Consider the following 24,989-nt stretch of genomic DNA (forward strand, 5'->3'; position numbering starts at 1 on the left):
TGTATTTTTTAGCTCACCTGTCATAAAGTGACAAGGTGAGCTTTTGTGATCGCGCGGTGTCCGTCCTCCGTGCGTGCGTTCGTCCGTCCGTAAACTTTTGCTTGTGACCACTCTAGAGGTCACATTTTTCATGTGATCTTTATGAAAGTTGGTCAGAATGTTCATCTTGATGATATCTAGGTCAAGTTTGAAACTGGGTCACGTGCCATCAAAAACTAGGTCAGTAGGTCTAAAAATAGAAAAACCTTGTGACCTCTCTAGAGGCCATATATTTCACAAGATCTTCATGAAAATTGGTCAGAATGTTCACCTTGATGATATCTAGGTCAAGTTCGAAACTGGGTCACATGCCGTCAAAAACTAGGTCAGTAGGTCAAATAATAGAAAAACCTTGTGACCTCTCTAAAGGCCATATTTTTCATGGGATCTGTATGAAAGTTGGTCTGAATGTTCGTCTTGGTGATATCTAGGTCAAGTTTGAAACTGGGTCACGTGCGGTCAAAAACTAGGTCAGTAGGTGAAAAAAAAAAAAACCTTGTGACCTCTCTAGAGGCCATATATTTCATGAGATCTTCATGAAAATTGGTCAGAATGTTCACCTTGATGATATCTAGGTCAAGTTTTAAAGTGGGTCACGTGCCATCAAAAACTAGGTCAGTAGGTCAAATAATAGAAAAACCTTGTGACCTCTCTAGAGGCTATATTTTTTATGGGATCTGTATGAAAGTTGGTCTGAATATTCATCTTGATGATATCTAGGTCAAGTTCGAAAGTGGGAGACGTGCCTTCAAAAACTAGGTCAGTAGGTCAAATAATAGAAAAACCTTGTGACCTCTCTAAAGGCCATATTTTTCATGGGATCTGTATGAAAATTGGTCTGAATGTTCATCTTGATGATATCTAGGTCAGGTTCAAAACAGGGTCATGTGCGGTCGAAAACTAGGTCAGTAGGTCTAAAAATAGAAAAACCTTGTGACCTCTCTAGAGGCCATACTTGTGAATGGATCTCCAATAAAATTGGTCAGAATGTTCACCTTGATGATATCTAGGTCAAGTTTGAAACTGGGTCACGTGCCTTAAAAAACTAGGTCAGTAGGTCAAATAATAAAAAAACCTTGTGACCTCTCTAGAGGCCATATTTTTCATGGGATCTGTATGAAAGTTGGTCTGAATGTTCATCTTGATGATATCTAGGTCAAGTTTGAAACTGGGTCAACTACGATCAAAAACTAGGTCAGTAGGTCTAAAATTATTAAAATCTTTTGACTTCTCTAGAGGCCATATTTTTCAATGGATCTGCATGAAAATTGATCTGAATGTTCACCTTGATGATATCTAGGTCAGTTCCGAAACTGGGTCACGTGCGGTCAAAAATAGGCCAGTAGGTATAAAAATAGAAAAACCTTGTGACCTCTCTAGAGGCCATAATTTTCATGAGATCTTCATGAAAATTAGTGAGAATGTTTACCTTGATGATATCTAGGTAAAGTTCAAAACAGGGTCACGTACCTTCGAAAACTAGGTCAATAGGTCAAATAATAGAAAAACCTTGTGACCTCTCTAGAGACCATATTTTTCAATGGATCTCCATGAAAATTGGTCAGAATTTTTATCTTGATAATATCTAGGTCAAGTTCAAAACTGGGTCACATGAGCTCAAAAACTAGGTCACTATGTCAAATAATAGAAAAAACGACGTCATACTCAAAACTGGGTCATGTGGGAAGAGGTGAGCGATTCAGGACCATCATGGTCCTCTTGTTTAGCTCCCCTGAGCCAAAGGCTCATGGTGAGCTTTTGTGACTGCTCGATATCCGGCATGCGTCGTGCGGCATGCGTCGTCCATCCATCCACATTTCCTTAAAAAAATCTTCTTGAAAACCACTGGGCAGAATTACACCAAACTTCACAGGAATGATCCTTGGGTGGCCCCCTTTCAAAATTGTTCAAAGAATTGAATTCCATGCAGAACTCTGGTTGCCATGGCAACCGAAAGGAAAAACTTTCAAAATCTTCTTGTCCAAAACCACAGGGCCTAGGACTTTGATATCTGGTGTGTAGCATCATCTAATGGTCTTTTACCAAAATTGTTCAAATTATCCCCCTAGGGTCAAATATGGCCCCACCCCGAGGGTCACATGGTTTATATAGACTAATACTGGGAAAACTTTGAAAATCTTCTTGTACAAAACCACATGGCCTAGGTCTTTGATATTTGGTATGTAGCATCATCTAGTGGTCTTCTACCAAGACTGTTCAAATTATCCCCCTAGGGTCAAATATGGCCCCACCCCGGGGATCACAAGTTTTACATAGACTTACATAGGAAAAAAAAGTTTAAAAATCTACTTGTCTGAAACCACAACGCTTAGACCTTTGATATTTGGTTTGTAGCATTGTCTTATGGTCCACAACCAAAATTGTTCAAATTGTACCCCTTGGGTGAAAAGAGGCCCTGCCCTGGGGGTCCCAAGTTTTTTATAGACTTATATAGGAAAAACTTACGACCTAAGCTTTTGATATTTGGTATGATGCATTGTCTAGCAATGTCTAGTAGTCCTCTACCAAAATTGTTCAAATTTTGCCCCTGGGGTTAAAAGAGGCCCCGCCGTGGGGTCACTTAGTTATTATGTGAGTTATATAGGAAAAATGCTTAAAAAATCATCTGATCCTATTTCCAAGACTATTTAATTATAATTACCTGATGACCACAAGTAATATGATGTCACTTGACTGTGACCTTAACCTACTGACCTACTTCCTTGTTTTTTAAGATACAGCCTTGTAATTTTGATGACATACACAGTTTTGCACACAAATCGTAAAACTGAATTTCATTGACCATGAATGTGACCTACTGACTTTCTTAATATTTTATCATCAGTTTGACATTTGAAACATGTAGCTCATATTACTCAGGTGAGCGATCCAGGGTCATCATGACCCTCTTGTTATATAAATATGTCAAGATTGAATTTGTTTCATATTGGTGTGTTTCATGCAGTGTCTGTGCTGCTACAACCAAAGTGCTCAGCTAGGAACCATCTGCCAGTGCCTGTTTTGCCCTTTTCAACCCAGGACAGGCTCTTGATGGCCAAACATTACCCATTGGTGGTGTGATTCCAGCTACTGGCATTCCTTTTGTACCGCAGACAGCTGGAGCTTCCTTCAGCAACTAGAGCTATTTTCCTGATTTCAGCTCTTCGTTCTTTACAACAATCCCAAAGGCTTTCACCATTTTCCACACTGAGTGGACAATAAAACCCCTGTAGCCAACCTCGACCAAGAAAGTTCTTTGTGTTGGCACTGATCAAAGAGATCTTTGTTCATTCCTCTCTTCTGCTCCTCAGACTGCAAGCACCTTTTTTCCCATGGAATTATAAGTTCCACAATCTCAATCTTTTTGGCCTTTTCTGAGGTGATCGCAATGTCTGGCCTGATTGTTGTTTAGACAATTGTATGAACTGCAGTTTTTGGCCCAGGTCAACCCTTATCTCCCTGTCATTTGCACCTTGAAATATAATTTGAGTGGACAGCCATGCCCCTGCCAGGGGCATAGCTGAGGAATTTTATCTTGTAGGCCCACAGGTAAGAGCACCAAAGGTGCGATTTGCTAGGGGGGTCTGGGGGCATGCCCCCCCATAAATTTTTTTGAAAATGTATGTTAAATGGTGCAATCTGGTACATTTCGGAGGTATTAAACAAAACTGTAATCAGTGCCATTTATTCTCAGTTTCTATGATTTATTTTTTACTTTATTTCATCAGCGTTAAATAACTCAAGCTGTGTTAGTATGACATTCCATCTATATGAATTCAATATTTCGGCATTTAACCGAGGCAAACTTGTTAATAATTTTGTCAACATCTATCTCCATATCTCGATGAATATGCAACAGAGCAAGACTAGCGAGACGGTTTTCAGTCATTGTATTTCTAAGGTATGTTTTTATTAGCCCACCATCATCAGATGGTGGGCTATTAAAATCACTCTGCGTCCGTGGTCCGTCCGTCCGTCTGTCCGTCCGTCCGTCCATTAACAATTTCTCGTTATCGCATCTCCTCAGAAACTACTGGGGGGGATTTTGACCAAACTTTGTCAGAATGATGTATTGGTACCCTAGTTGTGTCCCCCTGAAAATCAGACTAGTTCAACAATTTATGAGTGAGTTATGGCCCTTTGTTTATTTCTATAATTTATATAGATTTATATAGGGAAAAACTTTGAAAACCTTCTTGTCCAAAACCACAGTGCCTAGGGCTTTTATATTTGGTATGAAGCATCATCTAGTGGTCCTCTACCAAGATGATTCAAATTATTTCTCTGGGGTCAAATATGGCCCCGCCCTGGGGCTCACATAGTTTATATAGACTTAAATTATATAGGGAAAAACTTTGAATAACCTCTTGTCCAAAACCACTGGGCCTAGGGCTTTGATATTTTGTATGTGACATCATCTAGTGGTCTTCAACTAAGATTGTTCAAATTATTCCCCTAGGGTCAAATATGGCACCGCCCTGGGGGTCATATGGTTTACATACTTATATAGGGAAAAACTTTGAAAATCTTCTTGTCCAAACCACAAAGCCTAGGGCTTTGATACTTGTAATGTAGCATCATCTAGTGGTTCTCTACCAAGTTTGTTCAAATTATCCTCCTAGGGTTAAATATGGCACCGCCCTGGGGGTCACATGGTTCATATAGACTTATATAGGGAAAAGCTTTTAAAATGTTCTTGTCAGTAACTACAACATTCAAAATTGGACCACATGTATATTTTTGAGTGGCAAGATGAACCTTGACATGAGTTGACCTTGATTTTGACCTAGTGACCTACTTTCACATTTCTGTAGCTACAGCCTTCAAATTTGGACCACATGCATAATTTCGTGCACTGAAAAAAACTTTGACTTTTATTTTGACCTAGTGACCTACTTTCACATTTTTGAAGGTACAGGCATCAAATTTGGACCATATGCATAGTTTCGTGTTTCAAAATGAAATTTGACATTGATTTTGACCTAGTGACCTACTTTCACATTTCTCAAGCTACAGCCTTCAAATTTGGACTACATGCATAGTTTTGTGTACCGAAAAAAACTTTGACCTTGACATTGACCTAGTGACCTACTTTCACATTTTTGAAGGTACAGGCATCAAATTTGGACCATATGCATAGTTTCGTGTTTCAAAATGAAATTTGACATTGATTTTGACCTAGTGACCTACTTTCACATTTCTCAAGCTACAGCCTTCAAATTTGGACTACATGCATAGTTTTGTGTACCGAAAAAAACTTTGACCTTGACATTGACCTAGTGACCTACTTTCACATTTTTGAAGGTACAGGCTTCAAATTTGGACCACATGCATAGTTTTGTATTCCGAAGTAAAATTTGACCTGGATTTTGACCTAGTGACCTACTTTTACATTTCTCAAGCTACAGCCTTCAAATTTGGACCACTTGCATAGTTTTGTGTACCGAAATGAACTTTGACCTTAAGATTGACCTAGTGACCTACTTTCACATTTCTGTAGCTACAGGCTTCAAATTTAGGACCACATGCATAGTTTTGTGTACCGAAACAAACTTTGACCTTGACATTGACCTAGGGACCTACTTTCACATTTTTTAAGGTACAGGCTTCAAATTTGGACCACATGCATAGATTTGTGTTGTGTACAGAAATGAAATATGACCTTGAGCTAGTCAATAAGTCTTGAACTTTGGAACACTCAAAAATGGCACATTATTGGGCGCCAAGATCACTCTGTGATCTCTTGTTCTCTTCATACTGCTGAATGACCGTTCACATGACGCTGATGTGGCTGGCATTGACAACAATATTTTCAGTATACTGCAGATGCTCGGGTAAGCTTCACTTGGGGTTCGGTCTAGGGTGTCGATTAGTGTGGTTGGTTTTTGTGCACCATCCGACCACCTCATAGTCCATCTCCGTATCTCATATTCAAACAGCTCTTTTGGTAAGTTGATGTCCTCTGCATAGCAAGTGTATATAACCTGTCAGCCAAAGATAAGGAATTTAATTATTTTATGAACGTGACAGCTTAACAGACACTCACATGCGAACTCATAGAGTCAGCGTGTTCTTCCGCACATAATCAGAGTATTTTATGCAGTTTAACTTAACGGATAATTGACTTTATTGAGAAAGAAATATTTAATTTAAAAAAATGAATACGCATTTTATCTATACAGGTTTATGAATAAAGATGATAGCACATTTTTACATAAGAAAATAAGATGGATCTAAATTGTCAATATTATTTGGGGTACTTAAACAATACATACATCCACCAGATTGTTAGTTAATTCCGGCAGTCTGGTAGGTATCAGCAACTGAGCGGTGAAACGATCCTCATTTGAAATCACCCGATTTGTGATTTCTAGGATAAGATGATCAACAAAGACATTGTAAAGAGCAACTCTCCAGTATTGTTCAGGGTCTGCTATATCATAATTAGCTCTGTGTTGTTGCCGCTGAATCTGCCTTGGAATGGACGGGTCAATCTGAAACCAGTACATCATGTCGACATTTTCAAAACACATGCCATTAAAGTACATTTGATCTATGCTGGCAGAAATTTAACTATTATAACTAAAAGAACCAGTTTATCAAATATTTGAATAAAGTACCGAGTTTGTTAGTAGTGAACGTATAACTTTAAGTCTTACCAGTCCGTTAAAAATGTTACTTAGTGATAAAGAATTGTTTACCTGGAACTGGGATGCAATGTTTACTGCTGTCTGGAAAATTCCCTCGAAAACAAGAGGGTCTCCACGTTCTTTATTCAGAATACCAACAACTACCCTTGCCTCTTTTGTGGCCTCAATCAAGTCCATGTCAGCCTTGAATAATACAAAGTTTCTATACAATATATTTGATAATCATATTTACAAGTCTTCTGACGCAACACTAAGTGTTTTTGCCAGTATCTTAAACGTTATACATTTAGACAATTGTATTGTTAGTGTTATATATTTCAATGCATCATATTTTTACTAATTCTGCAAAGCGATTGTAAAACAATGACAAGGTTCATTGAAATATACATCGTGGAACTTTTTTATACGTGAAAATGTCTTAAATAAAGTGTCAAAAATGCCCGCAAGAGTCCACGCTGAAAATTAACCTCAGAACCCAAATTTTTAAATCGTTAAAACAAAAAAATCAAGCACATGTCCCTTTCATTGTGCTTTGAAAATTTTTGTTTAAATAGAACTGTACATTGTATAGATATATATTTGTTCAACCCTGCAGAACTTCCATAACTATGTGCTTGAGAGAAATGAGTAATTACTTGTTTGTGTCCATGTAAACAAGGCTCGTTTATTCAAACTACTCGCAAAACTTGTCAAGCATATGCATATGCTCTCTTTTTGCTTCCTTTTAAAAGTGTCTTCTCAATGAAAATATTGCTACATTCAAAATGGGTTGAAGTATTTACTTAATAAATTTGCGATTGCATGATTTAATTTTTTCCAGAATTAAAGAAGTTCTTAATGCCACCCTGAACAAAAACGCTGTTGCAGAAATAATTAATCGTGCATAAATTTGAAAATCTGATAAAATTACCTTTTGAAGAATTGCTGTCTAACCAACAAGAGCACTCAAGATATATGTTCCGCAGTCGTCAAAGCAATGATGAACTCAAACCGTAGAACACCTATCAAGTGTTCTCGAGCTTTATCATCGTTGTCTTCTCCAAGAGTTTCCAGAGCATGTATGACGACAGGGAAAGCATTCTTGAATGTTGTCAGGGCATCAGCACGGCTCATCCATCGTGTTTCACAAAGCGTCTTCAGTTTGTGTCGCCCGTCAAGCTGTTCCCTTGTGTTGGCATCATTTGCAAGCTCGTCGGCGAAAGCCTGAAGACGTTTTGCAGAGTACTGGAAAGCAAATGCAATATCTTGCACTGTTTTCATCATTGTCCTAACACATTGTAATTTAGAACTGTGCACCAAAGCCAAATTGAGACAATGCGACTTGCAATGCACATAGTGTGCAAGTGGAGCACGCTCTCAAATTAAAGCTTGCACGCCATTATCCTTTCCGGACATGTTGCTTGCCCCGTCATAACATTGTGCCCTTAACTTCAATACATCAAGACCCCAATGTTGCAGATTTTCTAAGGTGAGTTGTGCGATGGCCTGTCCTTTTATTGATTTACAGGTGATGAATCCAAGGAAATCCTCCCTCAGCTTGTGTCTGTTATGTTCGTTCTTTTCAATGTAGCGGACGCAGATTGACAACTGTTCCTTCGTGGATATGTCAGAAGATTCATCTGCCATAATAGCAAACACACCCGCATTCTTGCACTGAGTTGTTAGCATGTCCAATATTTGGTCGCCGCATAAACTTAGAAGTTCATTTTGTATTTCAGGCGAAGTATACTTTGCATTGGATGGTGCATTGGCTAAATGGTCTGACAGAACTGGATCCTTTTTCGCCAACCCTTGTAAAACCGCCATGAAATTACTTTTCTCCTCCTTGTGACCACGTATTGCAATATTCTGTTTTCCTAACATTATTAGAACTTCTATGATTTCTTTCAGAACATGCCATTTTTTTTCTACTATTTGTTTGCTGGAAGAGGATATTTTACAAAGGATAGATTCTTTTTTGCCAACCATAACGTCAACAAAGTTTTCGGCTAAAACAACACTAGCACGATGTAATTCATCAACTTGATGACGCTTAACATATGTTGATAAATTCTTCCAATCGCTCACTGCAGACGAAGATAAGGCCCTGTCTTTACTACTTCCAAACAGTAAGCATGGAGCGCAATAAACAGAATCTTGCGACTGCGAGTATCGTAGCAAATGATAGTCAGCAAGCCAGTTAGAGTTGAATCGCCGCTCTTTCCCTCCGATATTCCTGCAACCAATGTTTTAGATATGTAGTAAAAGATTTATTCAAATTGTTCACGAACATATCCCTTTCACAGAATGATGTTCTATTAAAAATTGTATAAAAATAATCATAATCAAGCCGTGCAAAAAGATAAACTTGAAATACAATAAGAGAAATATTATGATACTTGCCCGCTGAAAATGCTTGATGGAATAATATGAAGTCTAAATAAAGGTATAACTACAAACAGAATCGGACACAAAACTTCAGACAAATTGGGCGTGTCAATAATGTTTACCAAGTTTCATTTGAATCGGATAGAATGCTGGAGTTGAGTTTACAGTGTTCAGATGTCATTGTAATATACAGGGTAAACAAGGCCAAAATCTCCGGTAAAAAATCTTTGGACATAAAGGTAAGAAAACGCGCATGTATGCCACATGCCCACTAAGTTTCATTTCAGTTTGGTGAAAATTGCAGGAGTTGGTTTAAGGACATTTCCTAGATTTGTTTTCTATGGACAGAATTATTTTTTATATCAAGGTACGTTATTATGCACTCTATTATTTTCACTGATCATACGGGTATGTCTACTCATTCCCGTATTTATGTTATTGAGAGGATAAGTGCATGACCAATTTGAAACACATATTCAAATGTAAGAACCACTAACTGAAGCAACTGAAAAAATAATAAGGACATATTGGTTTGTATTCTTAAATTTTCACCTCTGTTTTTTTATGCAATATTTAAATATTTCTTAAGTTTTGTTTAATTTTTTCCAGGGGTCATAACTCTACTATCCGTCAGCATTTTTAAATTCCTTTGGTGTTTGATTAAGACAACCCATAATTTACACATATTGTTATAATATGAAAAACTTAAACTTGCTTAAAGATGAACAGGAATTTAACTGCAAATGTATATATTCGCGGTTACACTATCCAAAGCAACATTTTCTTTACTTTCCGTCATCTTACTTGTAAAATGACATCCTTTCCTCTTAATCGAAACTATCTAATTCGCTTTTTTCTGGCCAAAACATGTTCACAATTATTTAACACAAAGTGTTCGATACCGTCTAAAAATAACACAACTTTCTATTTCACGAAAAATAATGGACAGACCTACTGCGCAATATGTTGCACAGGTAACAACAGCTAGAATTATTTCATATTTGCAAAAACATAATCACAATATATATAAATAACAAATTTTAGTTGAAAGCTTTTAGCATGTTTAAGACTCTTATGGAAGGATAGAGGACAAATTGTTCTGGTGTAATAGCAAAAACGAGTCATTACTCTAGGACAAATAATCGGAATTAGAAGTCCCAACGATATACACGTATCCATTACAATGTTTGATGATGAGTGCTATTATCACATAAAACTTCTAGAGGGAATTAAGTACGCACAAAAATCTGGCGGACAGACGTAGGACAGGCAATTCAAACACTGTATGCCTCCCATGTCTTTGGCACCGGGAGCATACACATGAATTTGTGTTTTACTGAATTCATACTCTATTTAAGCTAAAATGTTATTGATATTTAAATTTTTAGTTGGGTATATTTTGGGCCGGTTGACATCCTCTATTGAAATTATACAGAGTTGTAAGTAAATTAGCAAGCTTGATTTAAAATCAATTTCGGTCTCGATATATGAATTGAATAAATAAGACAAGAACCATTTTAACCGTTTATATAACACAGTAGAAAGATACGGGTTTGTCAAGGGAAGTTATAATACATGAAGTAAATTACACATTATTTTTGAGTTGCCTCCCTTAGATTAAAAAATTTGACAGCACCCACCCTAACAATGTTGTCCGAAATATTATACATTGACTTCTAGGGTTGGTTCATTTCATATGTTTTTGAAGTGTAACTTCGGGTCCCCGCCACTTTCAATTTTACCGCGGCTTCAATACGGAATAGATCTCTACATAATCATTGTGCGGAATAATCAAACATATTATTAAACATATTATTAGAGTCAAGACTGTTTTTATGTTACCTGGGTGGAAACTTGTACTCCTTCGAATCTTTCCATTTGTTTGATAACAAACTAAGTTTATTGTCATTGTTCCAAAGTTTGGTTTCTCCTGGATCCGGATAAGGTGGGCATGCAGTTGCCATTTTCAAAAATTCCCGCTATGTAAACATCATCAATATCATAAAACGCATGCCGTAGTAATAGAGTCAAGCGTTTGCGATTTATTCAATAATTGTAGAAACAGTCAGAGTACAGCTGGTGCATTTACCTGTAAAATTATTATTTTATGCATTCTTTCTATAATATATAAATTTACGGCATTATTCATGAATTGATTAGATCTAATGTCTTTTTCTTAATTTTACATGGTATTCTCTTGTGTCACCCTACACCCCTCCCCCCCCCCCCCCCCCCCCATGATTTTTTATTGCATTTTTGGCGTTTCCATTTTTGCGGAGAAAGTGTAGGCCCGGGCCTGCAGTGCCTACAGGGTGCTACGCCAGTGCCTGCCCCACATGTGCATCTTTCTCTAACAAAGTTGAATAAGACAGGCCCCGTTTGGGGTCTCGGTTTCTTTTTTGCTTTCTCAAGCATGTCGACAATCCCGTGCAGTACTTGGTCTTGTAGCCATCTACCTTGAGCTAGGGCTTCCTTACAGGTTGACAGGATGTGCTCTAAGGAGCATTTCGAATGGCCACAGAGGGTGCTGGCATTGTCTTCAGACAAACCCCAGCAACGTAGGTTTGCAGGTGTGGGTAAGACATCATACACAGATCGAAGGAGGAACTGGAGTTGGAGTGTATCCTTCTTCCAAATATCTTGTCATTTAAGGTCTCCCTCCATGGTCTCTCACTTAGTCCATCGACCCTGTCCTACCATCTGTACTGCACATACTCGTCTGTCTTCTTCCTCAGCCTTTTTTACTTCAGTCTGAACCAGTTCTCTTCTCTGTATGGCTGTTGCTGTGTCCCAACATTGAACTCCTCTTTGGCATAATCTCCTAGGCCTACACAAGGGGTCCAACAATGTCACTATAGCTGAGTCGGCTTGTTACATCCTCCATTGCTTTCTTGGCTGACCACCTCCTGCCAGTGAGAACTTCAATGCCTGCATTGCGAATTTTGTCATTCTTGGAGTCCTGTAGTGTCATGATGAGACTTGCCTTTCCAACCTTGTATTCTTCAACAATAGAAGAGATCTGTAGCCTTAGCTGTCCTGTTGTTGTGTACAGGTCAATGCTGGAGAAGGAAGGGGGTAAAAATCTACTTCCGCAATGGTTCCATTGCCTCCGCTACAGGCGAGGGTATCTCATAGATCGACAGATGCCAAAGGACTCTTGGCAGCAGGCTGTGCTGGAAGATCCAGGCCTTGAACTTGCCTGGTAGCCAAGTCTTTTCTATCTTTTTCAGCCAATCTTCAAACATCTTGGAAAAAAAACTTAAGATTCTAAACAATGCCAAAGGAAATGAAATATAGTTCAAAGCTACATGTACGTAATTATACTGATGTTTCAATGACATGTTTATGATTTAAATCACCGGATCGGAGCATAATATTGTAGAAAGTAGGCACAGGAAAGTGACAGACTGATCAAATGCAGTGATGTCTTCAAGGGTGCATCACTATATCAATTCTTGTTGAGCGGATAGCAATGTTTGTAGAATATCAAAATCATTAACCAGAAGGGTGGCATACAGTGATCAAATTCTTCGTCCCTCTATCAGTCCATCCCTCTGAACGTAACAGTAGGACATTTCACTGGCTAGAAGAACAATATACTATTGTAATATTATTAAAAGGAACAATGGAAAGAATGCAGTAGTCACATAATCTTAATGTTAGATTGTTTTTTCCTTAGAAATCTGCCGCTTATGTTGTCAGCTGAAAAGCTGTTAGTAAGTGTACAGTGCACAAGAACTATATTTTAAACTGTTTCTTGTATAGTTATTAAAATAATATTTTACTTATTTTTTCCTTGTCTGAGGACTGTCAGTTGTATTGTAGAGGTTTTGATCAAATTTAAAATATGGATAAGTATCAATAAGAAGGAGGGTAGAACCCAATGATCATCATGACTGTCTTGAAATAAAATGAGGTCATAAACTCATCACAAAAATTTATAACAAATTTACTGCCCAGTCTACAGAGATGTGATGTTTGATTTTAATGTTTTCTATTCCGTATCTGTAATGAAAGAAATTACTGGTATTACTGTCATAATGAATACCACTATTAATGTTGGTTTTAAGGAGCAGTCTTCCCCTGTCCCTGTGGGTTTATTATGTCAGCATTTAACTGTAGTAATTTTAATACTGTAATATTCGTATTTTTCCCTCTCTTTAAAAGAATGATAATAACTTGTTTATTTCTGTCTCCCAGCGTCTGTGATAAGGATTGTAATCACATATAATTGTACTGTGATAATCAATAAAACATTGTATCCTTTACTAAGGCAGACAACAGTTGCACAATAGAAAAATTTAGAGATAAGCCATAATTAATGGAACTGTGTACACTAACATTTATTCCACCTTTAATAATAGGATTCTGTAATACTACAAGAGCCATTTTCAGGCTTGTTTTTTTCTTCCATTTCATCCCCCAAAACAGTTACGCCAAAAAATTCCAGTCCAAAACTAGATTCAAAATTTAGTGTCTAGCGCATATTTTTCAAGTTTTATAGGTTGGCACAGCTTTATTGCTATATGGAATAGAGTATTCAAACCAAATAAAAATGTTTCCATGTTATATATTTGCTTTTCACAAGGAAAAACACTGTCCCTGGGCAGTATCTCCACAACGGCTGAATTTATGTGTTATGCTAAGCCATTGTTTCTCTTGAAGACAGTATCAACAAAGAAAAACAGGTCATCTTGTAAAATAGTTTATATGGAATATTAGCATTACATCACATGCTTGTAATAAAAAGAGGTGACTTTTCATATTGAATTTATTTAAGCTCATGCTAATGCTTGGCAGAGCCTCACAGTTTATTATTTTGCTCAACACCTTAAATAAATGACAAATTTAATGTAATATTCCTTCACATGTTAGTTTTTAGCTCATCCGATTTTTTGAAAAAAAAATGATGAGTTATTGTCATCACTTGAGCGGTTGTCGGCGTCGGCGTTGCCTGGTTAAGTTTTATGTTTAGGTCAACTTTTCTCCTAAACTATCAAAGCTATTGCTTTGAAACTTGGAATACTTGTTCAGCATCATAAGCTGACCCTGTATAGCAAGAAACATAACTCCATCCTGCTTTTTGCAAGATTTATGGCCCCTTTTGGACTTAGAAAATATCAGATTTCTTGGTTAAGTTTTATGTTAAAGTCAACTTTTCTCCTAAACTATCAAAGCTATTGCTTTGAAACTTGGAATACTTGCTCACCATCATAAGCAGACCCTGAACATCAAGAAACATAACTCCATCCTGCTTTTTGCAAGAATTATTGCCCCTTTTGGACTTAGAAAATCAGTTTTCTTGGTTAAGTTTTATGTTTAGGTCAACTTTTCTCCTAAACTATCAAAGCTATTGCTTTAAAACTTGCAACAGTTTTTCACCATCATAAGCTGACCCTGTACAGCAAGAAACATAACTCCATCCTGCTTTTTGCAAGATTTATGGCCCCTTTTGGACTTAGAAAATATCAGATTTCTTGGTTAAGTTTTATGTTTAGGTCAATTTTTAGCTCGACTATTCAAAGAATAGTCTAGCTATTCTACTCACCCTGGCGTCAGCGTCGGTGTCGGTGTCACACCTTGGTTAAGTTTTTGCATGCAAGTACATACAGCTATCATGTAAAGGCATATAGCTTTGAAACTTATTTATTCTTTTTCTAGGTCAATTACCAACCTCACTTGGTCAAGTTCCATAACTCTAACATGTATTTTGAGCAAATTATGCCCCCTTTTGGACTTAGAAAATTCTGGTTAAAGTTTTACATGCAAGTTACTATCTCCAAAACTAATGCAGATATTAAATTGAAACTTCACATGTGTCTTCGGGGTTATAAAACTAGTTGATAGCACCAAGTCCCATAACTCTGACCTTTATTTTGGCCAAATTATGCCCCCTTTTGGACTTAGAAAATTCTGGTTAAAGTTTTGCGTGCAAGTACATACAGCTATTACTAAAAGGTATATAGATTTGAAACTTATTTTTTCTTTTTCTAGATCAATTACCTACCTCACTGGGTCAAGTTCCATAACTCTGACATGTATTTTGGGCAAATTATGCCCCCTTTTGGACTTAGAAAATTCTGGTTAAAGTTTTGCGTGCAAGTACATACAGCTGTTACTAAAAGGCATATAGATTTGAAAATTATTTTTTCTTTTTCTAGATCAATTACCTACCTCACTGGGTCAAGTCCCATAACTCTGACATGTATTTTGGGCAAATTATGCCCCCTTTTGGACTTAGAAAATCCTGGTTAAAGTTTTACATGCAAGTTACTATCTCCAAAACTACTACAGATATTAAATTGAAACTTCACATGTGTCTTCGGGGTTATAAAACTAGTTGATAGAATCAAGTCCCATAACTCTGACATGTATTTTGGGCAAATTATGCCCCCTTTTGGACTTAGAAATCCTGGTTAAAGTTTTGCGTGCAAGTACATACAGCTATTACCAAAAAGCATATAGCTTTGAAACTTATTTATTCTTTTTCTAGGTCAATAACCAACCTCTCTGTTTCAAGTTCCATAACTCTTAACATGTATTTTGAGCAAATTATGCCCCCTTTTGGACTTAGAAAATTCTGGTTAAAGTTTTACATGCAAGTTACTATCCCAGAACTAATGCAGATATTGAATTGAAACTTAACATGTTTCTTTGGGGTTATAAAAATAGTTGATAGCATCAAGTCCCATAACTCTGATATGCATTTTGGTCAAATTTTGTCCGCTTTCGAACTTAAAACTCTTTTGATATTTAACATTTTGGGTAATAATTTCCTGCTTCTGTGACAATATTTCGAATAGTCGAGCTTGGCTGTCTTACGGACAGCTCTTGTTTCTCTTAAACTATCAAAGCTATTGCTTTGAAACTTGCAACACTTGTTCACCATCATAAGCTGACCCTGTACAGCAAGCAAAATAACTCCATCCTGCTTTTTGCAATAATTATTGCCCAATTTGGACTTAGAAAATCATTTTCTTGGTTGAGTAATTATGTTTAAGTCAACTTTTCTCATAAACTATCAAAGCTATTGCTTTAAAACTTGCAACAGTTTTTCACCATCATAAGCTGACACTATACATCAAGAAACATAACTCCATCCTGCTTTTTGCAAGAATGATGGCCCTTTTTAGACTTAGAAAATCATGGGTAGGACAATATTTCTATTATACAAAAAAAATCAGATGAACGTCAGCACCCGCAAGGCGGTGCTCTTGTTTCCTGTTGAAACTGCAAAATTTCTTCTTTCTTTAAAAGCTATAGAGAAAATCAATTTGACAAACATCTGGTATACATTGTCAAAATGTTATTATACTTTTATATAACCAATAATATGTAATGGCTTTATTTTGCTCCTGCATCTTCAAACTTATGAATACAGACATAAAGTGTGAAGTGAATAGGTAAAGGAAAAAAAAAAATGTCTTGTCATGAAAATCTGGTGTTGCTTTGCCAGCATGTGAAATATGTACACAAATTCAGTGTCATAGAAGTCAAGGAAGTCAAAATTATGTGCTGGACAATAAATGATCATCTTTGAATATTATCGACCAGGTTTGCTAATTTTAGCAAGTAAATTCTGTTTTACATAAATTATTATATTTTATAATGGAAATTTCTTTTTTAAGATATATATTTTTTTTATTTGTAAGCTTAACATAATTATTAATTCTGAATGTTGAGACATAGCCCCACCCCCCAATCTCCCTTGCTTGAAATTGAATGCCTCTGACATTTGGACTCCCTTTTTAGCTCACCTGAGCCAAAGGCTCAAGGTGAGCTTTTGTGACCGCTCATTGTCCGTTGTGTGTCGTCCATCCGTCATCATTTAGGAATTCTAGATTTTCTTCTTGAAAACCACTGGGCAGAATTACTCCAAACTTCACAGGAATGATCCTTGGGTGTCCCCCTTTCAAAATTGTTCAAAGAATTGAATTCTATGCAGAACTCTGGTTGCCAGGGCCACCGAAAGGAAAAACTTTAAAAATCTTCTTGTCCAAAACTTCACTTCAACTTTTGACTTTGCCCTGCCCTGGAGTCTCAAGTTTTACAAATACTTATATAGGAAAAAACTTTAAAAATCTTCCTGTCTGAAACCACAACACCTAGGCCATTGATATTTGGTATGTAGCATTGCATTGTGGTCCTCTACCAAGATTGTTCAAATTATTACCCTGGGGTGAAAAGAGACCCTGCCCCGGGGGGAGTGGGGTCACAAGTTTTACATAGACTTATATAGGATTTTTATTTTAAATCTTTTTGTCTGAAACTGCAAGGCCTAGGCTTTTGATATTTGGTATGTTGCATTGCCTAATGGTCCTCTACCAAGAGTATTTAAATTATGCCCCAAAGTTGAAAAGCGGCCCCACCCAGGGGGTCCCAAGTTTTACATAGACTTATATAGGAAAAAACATTAAAAAACTTCATGCCTGAAACTGCAAAGCATAGGCTTTTGATATTTGGTATGTTGCAATGCCTAGTGTTCCGCTACCAAAATTGTTCAAATTATGCCCCTGGGCTGAAAAGAGGTCGTGCCCTGGGGGTCCAAAGTTTAACATAGACTTATTTATAGGAAAAAATTTAAAAATCTTCTTGTCTGAAAGTTCAAGGCCTAGGCTTTTGATATTTGGTATGTAGCATTGCCTAGTGGATCGCTAACAATATTGTTCAAATTATGCCCCTGGGATGAAAAGAAGCCCCGCCCTGGGGGTTACTTGTTATATGAGTTATATAGAAAAAAATACTTCAAAAATTATCAGATCATATTTCCTAGACTGTTTAATTATAATTACCTGATGACCCCAAGTGATAGGGGTCACCTGACTGTGACCTTAACCTACTGACCTACTTTTAAGATGCAGTCTTGAAATTTGGATGACATGTACAGTTTTGCACACTGATCTTAAAATTGACTTTCAGTGACCATGAATTTGACCTACTGACCTACTTTCTAAATATTTTAGCATCAGTTTGACATTTGAAACATGTAGCTCATATTACTCAGGTGAGCGATCCAGGGTCATCATGACCCTCTTGTTTAATTGATTGTGTTTTGCTTGACATTTCCCAGGCATTACTGCAAGTTATTGTAGGGAATCTAAATATATCTAACCTGGCTGCATCGCATAGGATATAAAATTATAATAAAAACATTTTGTCTTGGTATCTATTGCAAGGGGCAGGACGTGAAGTGGTTGCACACTTGGTTCAAGCGAGCGAAATGGTTGCAAACTTACAAAATGGCGGATATTTTCTGAAATCATCACGTGTTCGCTTGTTTTTTTATCAGGTAAGTGGGTTTCTATGGTATTTTGAACTCTATGGATATGTGCATGCATCAGTTCTATGTCTACGTCACACTCGGTTTTGCGTTTCAGCGTTGTAGATTTCGATTTCTCGAAGTTATTGAAGTTATAAAATGGTCATGTCCATGTTTTGAAATTTGAATTGCGTCGTTTCCTGCCGTTTTTAACATTCTAATGATCAAACTAACCTGTTTTAGAGCCCTTGAACGAGACAAAACAATTAATTGTGAAGAATTCTATAAACATTTGACACTGCATGTTTTCAGGATAGTGCTATACCCAAATAAATCTTGTTCAAGCTATTTTTTGTTGCAAACTTGTACTTCAAGCAATTTCTGTTGCAAACTTTTCCTGAAAAGGTAGTGTCCAACTCTCAGAGAACGTTTATTGTGCAACTGGTTGAAGAGGCAAATCATAAATTTCATCAAAGTTGCAGCAGATAGCGCGAAATTTCATAATTCTATTTCTAATCACGTATAACGACGTTTGGGCACAAAACAAAGACTTCTTTTTAGCTTTTTGTGATTTTGAAAGATCAGTGAAATAATATGGCCGATGTTTTGCTATGGTGTGCACTAGCCTTTTGTGTATCTTATCCAAGAAATTACTTAATGCACACCGGGTAATCTGACAAGTTCTCGTCTCAATTCTAAGTTCCCATCTCCATTGACCTGTATTTATAATTGACAAAAAGTTTGTTAAAGATATTTTACATAAAAGAAATATTATAATCGAACTAATATATAGCAAACTTATGTTTTAATTTCAGTCGATCTGAAATCTACAGTATTGTATTTCTATGTTCAATTTATTTTTCAGGCAAGAACGCAAGACTGAGACAGCAATGGGAATTCTCCTCTGGAATGTGGTATTTGCGAAAAGGAATCCCGTTCACGGTTTGTGCTTCAACGCATTTGTCGTCACATGAAACAACAAACTACCAGGATACATGATTTGTTCACAAAAACTGTTTTTCGTAAAATATTAGTACATGTAGTTTAAATAGAAAAAAAACACATTTATATACAACAGTGATGTAATAACATAATGACATAAATGCATACGTTATGTTTCATTTCTAGATTAAATGTACAAAAATATATCCCAGTCTTAAGATATGATTATGATGCAAAATGTTTTGAACTCATTAGAAGTTATAGTAGTTGTTTATCCACCTGCGCAATCTTGTGTCGATATAACATGTCAGATCATAATACAAAACGAGGCTATTGAGTGTTGGTGATAAGATACATGTAAAATACCCCTTTACGGACATGCGGCATAGTTCATATTTTGTTTCTTAAACATAAATCGTCGTCTTTGAAAACCTTATAGGTTATACTACTGTGTATCAAAACAACAAATAATTCAATACTAACACAAAAACACATGGACGGTGTACAATGAGAGTAAAACTGAGATAAAATGTTTAACTCATCTATGTTACAGTGTAAAATCTGCTGAAACGTGAAAGTAGTTCCCATCATTTTATCACATGCCTAATTTTGTCGTTTCTGATTGGAAAATTGAATGGTTTTAAACAGAAAGAAGAAGTACCACAAACAACTTCGGAAAAGGCAAAACCCAAGTTGCACGGTATCCAAAAAGATGTTATCTTTGACACAAGCAACTTTATTAAGGCAAAATTGAAAACAATAGAGTTGGCATTTAAATGTTTGGTGGCAATCAACAGAAAACATCATAATTATATTTGTTCATTTTCAGAGAAGACGGATTTAATCGCAGCCGAACATTTTCTTGTTATAGTTTATCAATTTCAATCAACTGTATACAGCGTAACTGTTGCGCTGTATTTTAATTTGTGAGTTCGCTCAAAATATAGTCTTAGTGAACTCGTCAACTCTGTAATGTGACTTAACTGGTCGAACACCTCTTGATATATCATTCAATGTTCTAAACTTCGGTACGCTTCCATTTTCATCGGTTAAACTCGTGGTCTAAAAAGTAACACTGGTAAATTGTGTAATATATTGCAATGTTATGCAAAATTAACAATATATAATATAAAGAATTGCACATTCAACATTATACACTGTTGCACTTGACGCTTTTGTTTTGTTTCTAACAATTAAAATAAATTTTGCAAGTAAACGGCATTGTAATGTATGTCCTTGCAATACTTATATGTCTTCTGTATTATGGCACTGCAATTAATTTACTTTTCATTACTGGTTGGTAAACAACATTGCTTGTGTGTACTATAATATTACCCAAAAATGTATCTGACTTTAGGTTGCTAAAATTGTTGGTTCAGAATAGGAAGAGAAAAAAAAGGAATAGGCTTACAAAATTTTATAAATTGTCTTTGATACCAATAACACTTACCTAACGGTTATTTCTGATATACGTGTTAGCGTAGTTTGTCAAACTAATGAATATTCATGTTTATGCTCTCGGGTCATAACAGCATCTGATGTTCATAGCATCTAGACCTGAAAAGATCTGAAAGAAAACAACTGCATGCTAAAGTCGTTGTCTGTATAGTGTGTATAGACGGACAAGATCCAAAAGACAAATGTACCTATAGACAATGTCTCCGAAAGGTTAATTTTGTTTCTGTTTGCAATCTAGACAGCTGAATTTATGAACAGGGAAGATGTTAAAATTATGTAGGAACACTAACCCTAATCCTACCAGGTTTCATGAAAACATGATATATGTTTTTTTTATCAACAGTTATATTAAAATATCAAGGGGCCATTTGATGCTATAAAAATGTACGACACTAAACAGAAAAGAAATGTACACGAGTTGCACAATAAACATTCTCTGATAGTTGGACACTATTTTTTCAGAAAAAAGTTTGCAACAGAAATTGATTGAAGTACAAGTTTGCAACAAAAACTAGCTTGAACAAGATTTATTTGGGTATAGCACTATCCCGAAAACATGCAGAGCCAAACGTTTATAGAATTCTTCAAAATTTGTTGTTTTGTCTCGTTTAAGGGCTCCAAAACAGGTTAGTTTGATCATTAGAATGTTAAAAACGGCAGGAAACGACGCAATTCAAATATCAAAACATGAACATGACCATTTTATAACTTCAATAACTTCGAGAAATCGAAATCTACAACGCTGAAACGCAAAACCGAGTGTGACGTAGACATAGAACTGATGCATGCACATATCCTTAGAGTTCAAAATACCATAGAAACCCACTTACCTGATAAAAAAACAAGCGAACACGCGATGATTTCAGAAAATATCCGCCATTTTGTAAGTTTGCAACCATTTCGCTCGCTTGAACCAAGTGTGCAACCACTTCACGTCCTGCCCCTTGTATTGGGAATGTAGGAGCATACATGTATAAGTTACAGGCTATGAGAGGAGCATAATCAGACCAACTTTTCTCTTATCTGTTTTATTGATCAAACCTGACTTTTTGCCTTTATGTTTGTTTTGTAATAATTCTTTGAGACCAGTTGTGTAACGCCACTGTTACGATCAAAAACGTAATTTAGATTCTTTAAGAAAATCATTATAGTTATACATGGTGTAATTCTGCTTATTATAAATAACAAGTTAAAATCTATTTCAGCTGAAAATACAGGAAATGGTGGTGACTAAAACCAGAACTAGGAAATAACAATTTGAAAAATTGGTAATACATCATGATGGAGTCATGTGACCTGTGATCAACTGAGCCATTGTTGACTAGCATATATTTTTCACATCAGATTGGTCTGTGGGGAAACTTTACCAGGCATTAATCAATACTCTGTGGAGAGGAGAAGTGTGCTGCACATATACAGCCATCTCATTATAACTGGGTTTTAATTGGAAATTTCTTATATATTGTCATGGCTTGAGAAGTCCTAGTTGTGTAGTAAAATGATACTTTTTATTGATAAAATAAGCTCGCAGAGTTTTCAGAAAAGCTTTAATTGGCGACTATGATGAGCCAGTAAAGTTGTGAAAGTAATGTCTTATTGATTGCTTTGAGAGAAACGAGCTGTATTTATGCTGGCGACAAATTAGGAATGGTTTTAAATTATTTAGAGTGAACATTGAGGAGATACAGTGCATAAGAAACAAAATTAATGCATTTAGCATTTTATTGTAAAAGAACGATGATGGCAGCTAGTAGACGTAAGAAGGTGATGTTGTATGGCGCTTTCACACTAGTGTTAGTGGTAGCTTTCTTACAAGTCACATACTTTAATGAGGCATACAGCCCGCTACAGGTATTGTCTGATGCCCGAAGTGAGGCGAGAAGATTGTTGAAGTTTATAACATTATATCATTATCAGTGTAACAATACTATACAAGGTGCAAATGTGTCAAGCTGGCCAGTGTGTTTAGAAAAATCTGGAGGTTTAAATCTGGTGCTGGGTGGCCCTAGAATCATGTATTCTGTTGGGTAAGTTCATATTTTCTATTTTGTTATGCCCCGAAGGGAGGCATATAGTTTTTGAACTGTTGGTCTGTCCGCATTTTTCATGTCCGGTCCATATCTTTGTCATCGATGGATGGATTTTCAAATAACTTGGCATGAATGTGTACCACAGTAAGACGACGTGTCGCGCGCAAGACCTAGGTCCGTAGCTCAAAGGTCAAGGTCACACTTAGACGTTAAGGGATAGTGCATTGATGGGCGTGTCAGGTCCATATCTTTGTCATTGATGGATGGATTTTCAAATAACTTGGCATGAATATGTACCACAGTTAGACGACGTGTTGCGCGCAAGACCCAGATCCATAGCTCAAAGATCAAGGTCACACTTAGACATTAAAGGATAGTGCTTTGATGGGCGTGTCCGGTCCATATCTTTGTCATCGATGGATGGATTTTCAAATAACTTGGCATGAATGTGTACCACAGTAAGGCGACGTGTCGCGCGCAAGACCCAGTCTGTACCTCAAAGGTTAAGGTCACACTTAGACATTAAGGGATAATGCATTGATGGGCGTGTCCGGTCCATATCTTTGTCATCGATGGATAGATTTTCAAATAACTTGGCATGAATGTGTATCACAGTAAGACGATGTGTCGCGCGCAAGACCCAGGTCCGTAGCTCAAAGGTCAAGGTCACACTTAGACGCTAAAGGTCATTTTTCATGATAGTGCATTGATGGGCGTGTCCGGTCCATATCTTTGTCATTCATGCATGGATTTTAAAATAACTACGCATGAATGTGTGACACAGTAAGACGACATGTCGCGTGCAAGACCCAGCTCCGTAGGTCAAAGGTCCTAAACTCTAACATCGGCCATAACTATTCATTTAAAGTGCCATCGGGGGCATGTGTCATCCTATGGAGACAGCTCTTGTTTGTTGTCTGCTAATGTCTTTGGGTGCTATATTATGCCTACCATGTATTACTAAGTAAGATATGGATCAATCACTGTCTGTTTCTCATTAGTATATCTTAAATGTCATATTTCAACAAAGAAAGACAATCTAAGGCTCACATGTTCAAGATAAAAGTCTATATTCTTGAACATATTCTAATTTTTTACTAAAAATGCTATTAAACTGCATTGTTGGCAATGTTGCTAAGAGGGTAAATAAAAACAACTAATGGCACTAAATTTGACTTTATCTGTTTATTAGACTTTATTGTTAGTGTTATAATAATAATAATAAATTAAATTAAAATTACGAGGGGTGAATGCGAAAAAGTTCTAAGTGCTTCTTTATTTATATGCTCTTTTGCATTCACCCATCGTTAAATAATTGTTCTTTCTGTTTTCAGACCCACCTATGATTGTTCCCTGGAGAGAATGCTTGCATTAAACTTCTCGTATTCAGTGTATATATTCCATCATCAAAAACTAGCATTAGACTTTAGTAGATCATCTGCCAGAAATAGAACTAAAGTTGTAAAAACTATAATTGTGCCAAATGATCCTGCCGATTTTGGGCGGAATTCATATGAAACACAGACATTGAATAATGTGTTTGAGCTTTTGAAGCACCCTGTAGTTGACATTTTAAAGATAGAAACTGTGTCAGATATGAAACATTCTCATGAACTGTTACAATACATAGTTAAAGATCATCTACTCACAGGAGTCAGGCAGTTACATCTCTCTCTTTACATAGGTAAGTTATATTTCTCTTTACATAGGTAAGCTATTTATTTATATATTTCTATCTCAGTAGGTAAGTTACTTCGCTCTCTACATAGATATTAAAGTTGGATATCCTTCGATGGTTCATCCACAGTCCACAGTTTATTTAAAAAAAAACTTTTCCTCCTAAATCACCAAGCCAGTTTTTACTAAACTTTACCATGTTTACTGGGAATGTCCCTGTGATGGTCCCTTTTAGATTTCCTTAACTCTGGTCATTCATGCAGAGAAAGGAAAACTTTTGAAATGATTTCACAGTTCCCTTCATTGAGTCGCCTCTACCAAAAGTATTTAATACATTTTGATTTTTAAAAAATCATGGTTGTTATTTCAGTGGCAGAATTGTTTCTTGAATAACTCTACTCCAGAATTTGGGCCTGTTTGAGTTGCAAGTATTTTAAGGCCACAGGAGCCCTCTTGTACAAGTATAGAGTTTTTGTTTCTTAACCATTATAAAATCTTTCTGTTCTAGAGTAGTGGTGTTCTATTCCAAGGTGTCAGCCAGGAAGAGCTTGGTTCAAACCCTACTTA

At 36.5% G+C, this 24,989-nt stretch overlaps 2 protein-coding genes across 3 annotated transcripts in view; one reads left to right on the top strand and one right to left on the bottom strand.

The window, feature by feature from the left end:
* LOC123529728 (uncharacterized) overlaps positions 1 to 24,989 on the top strand; it is a 45,537-nt gene that overhangs the window by 4,575 nt on the left and 15,973 nt on the right. For both annotated transcript variants that reach the window (XR_008366135.1, XM_045310234.2), the window contains exons 2-3: positions 21,921 to 22,742; positions 24,080 to 24,429. Coding sequence is in view for 1 of the 2 variants with exons in the window: in XM_045310234.2 (XP_045166169.2) it covers positions 22,423 to 22,742; positions 24,080 to 24,429 (670 nt within the window). In the remaining variant the exon portion in view is untranslated. The remainder of the gene's footprint in view (positions 1 to 21,920; positions 22,743 to 24,079; positions 24,430 to 24,989) is intronic.
* LOC128548780 (zinc finger MYM-type protein 1-like) lies at positions 8,046 to 11,020 on the bottom strand. Its single transcript, XM_053524254.1, has 2 exons — positions 10,899 to 11,020; positions 8,046 to 8,904 (listed from the first exon to the last, which is right to left on the bottom strand). Exons 1-2 carry the CDS (start codon positions 11,018 to 11,020, stop codon positions 8,046 to 8,048), a joined length of 981 nt encoding a protein of 326 aa, XP_053380229.1.

The sequence above is a fragment of the Mercenaria mercenaria genome, chromosome 1 (assembly GCF_021730395.1).
Source record: "Mercenaria mercenaria strain notata chromosome 1, MADL_Memer_1, whole genome shotgun sequence".
Classification (NCBI taxonomy): Eukaryota; Metazoa; Mollusca; class Bivalvia; order Venerida; family Veneridae; genus Mercenaria; species Mercenaria mercenaria.

Excerpts from the sequence above, each read along its gene's own strand:
- LOC128548780 (XM_053524254.1), bottom strand. The coding sequence starts at position 11,020 with ATGGCAACTGCATGCCCACCTTATCCGGATCCAGGAGAAACCAAACTT. Across the intron at positions 8,905-10,898 it reads GAGTACAAGTTTCCACCCAG|GAATATCGGAGGGAAAGAGC; the intron begins GTAACATAAAAA and ends CATTGGTTGCAG.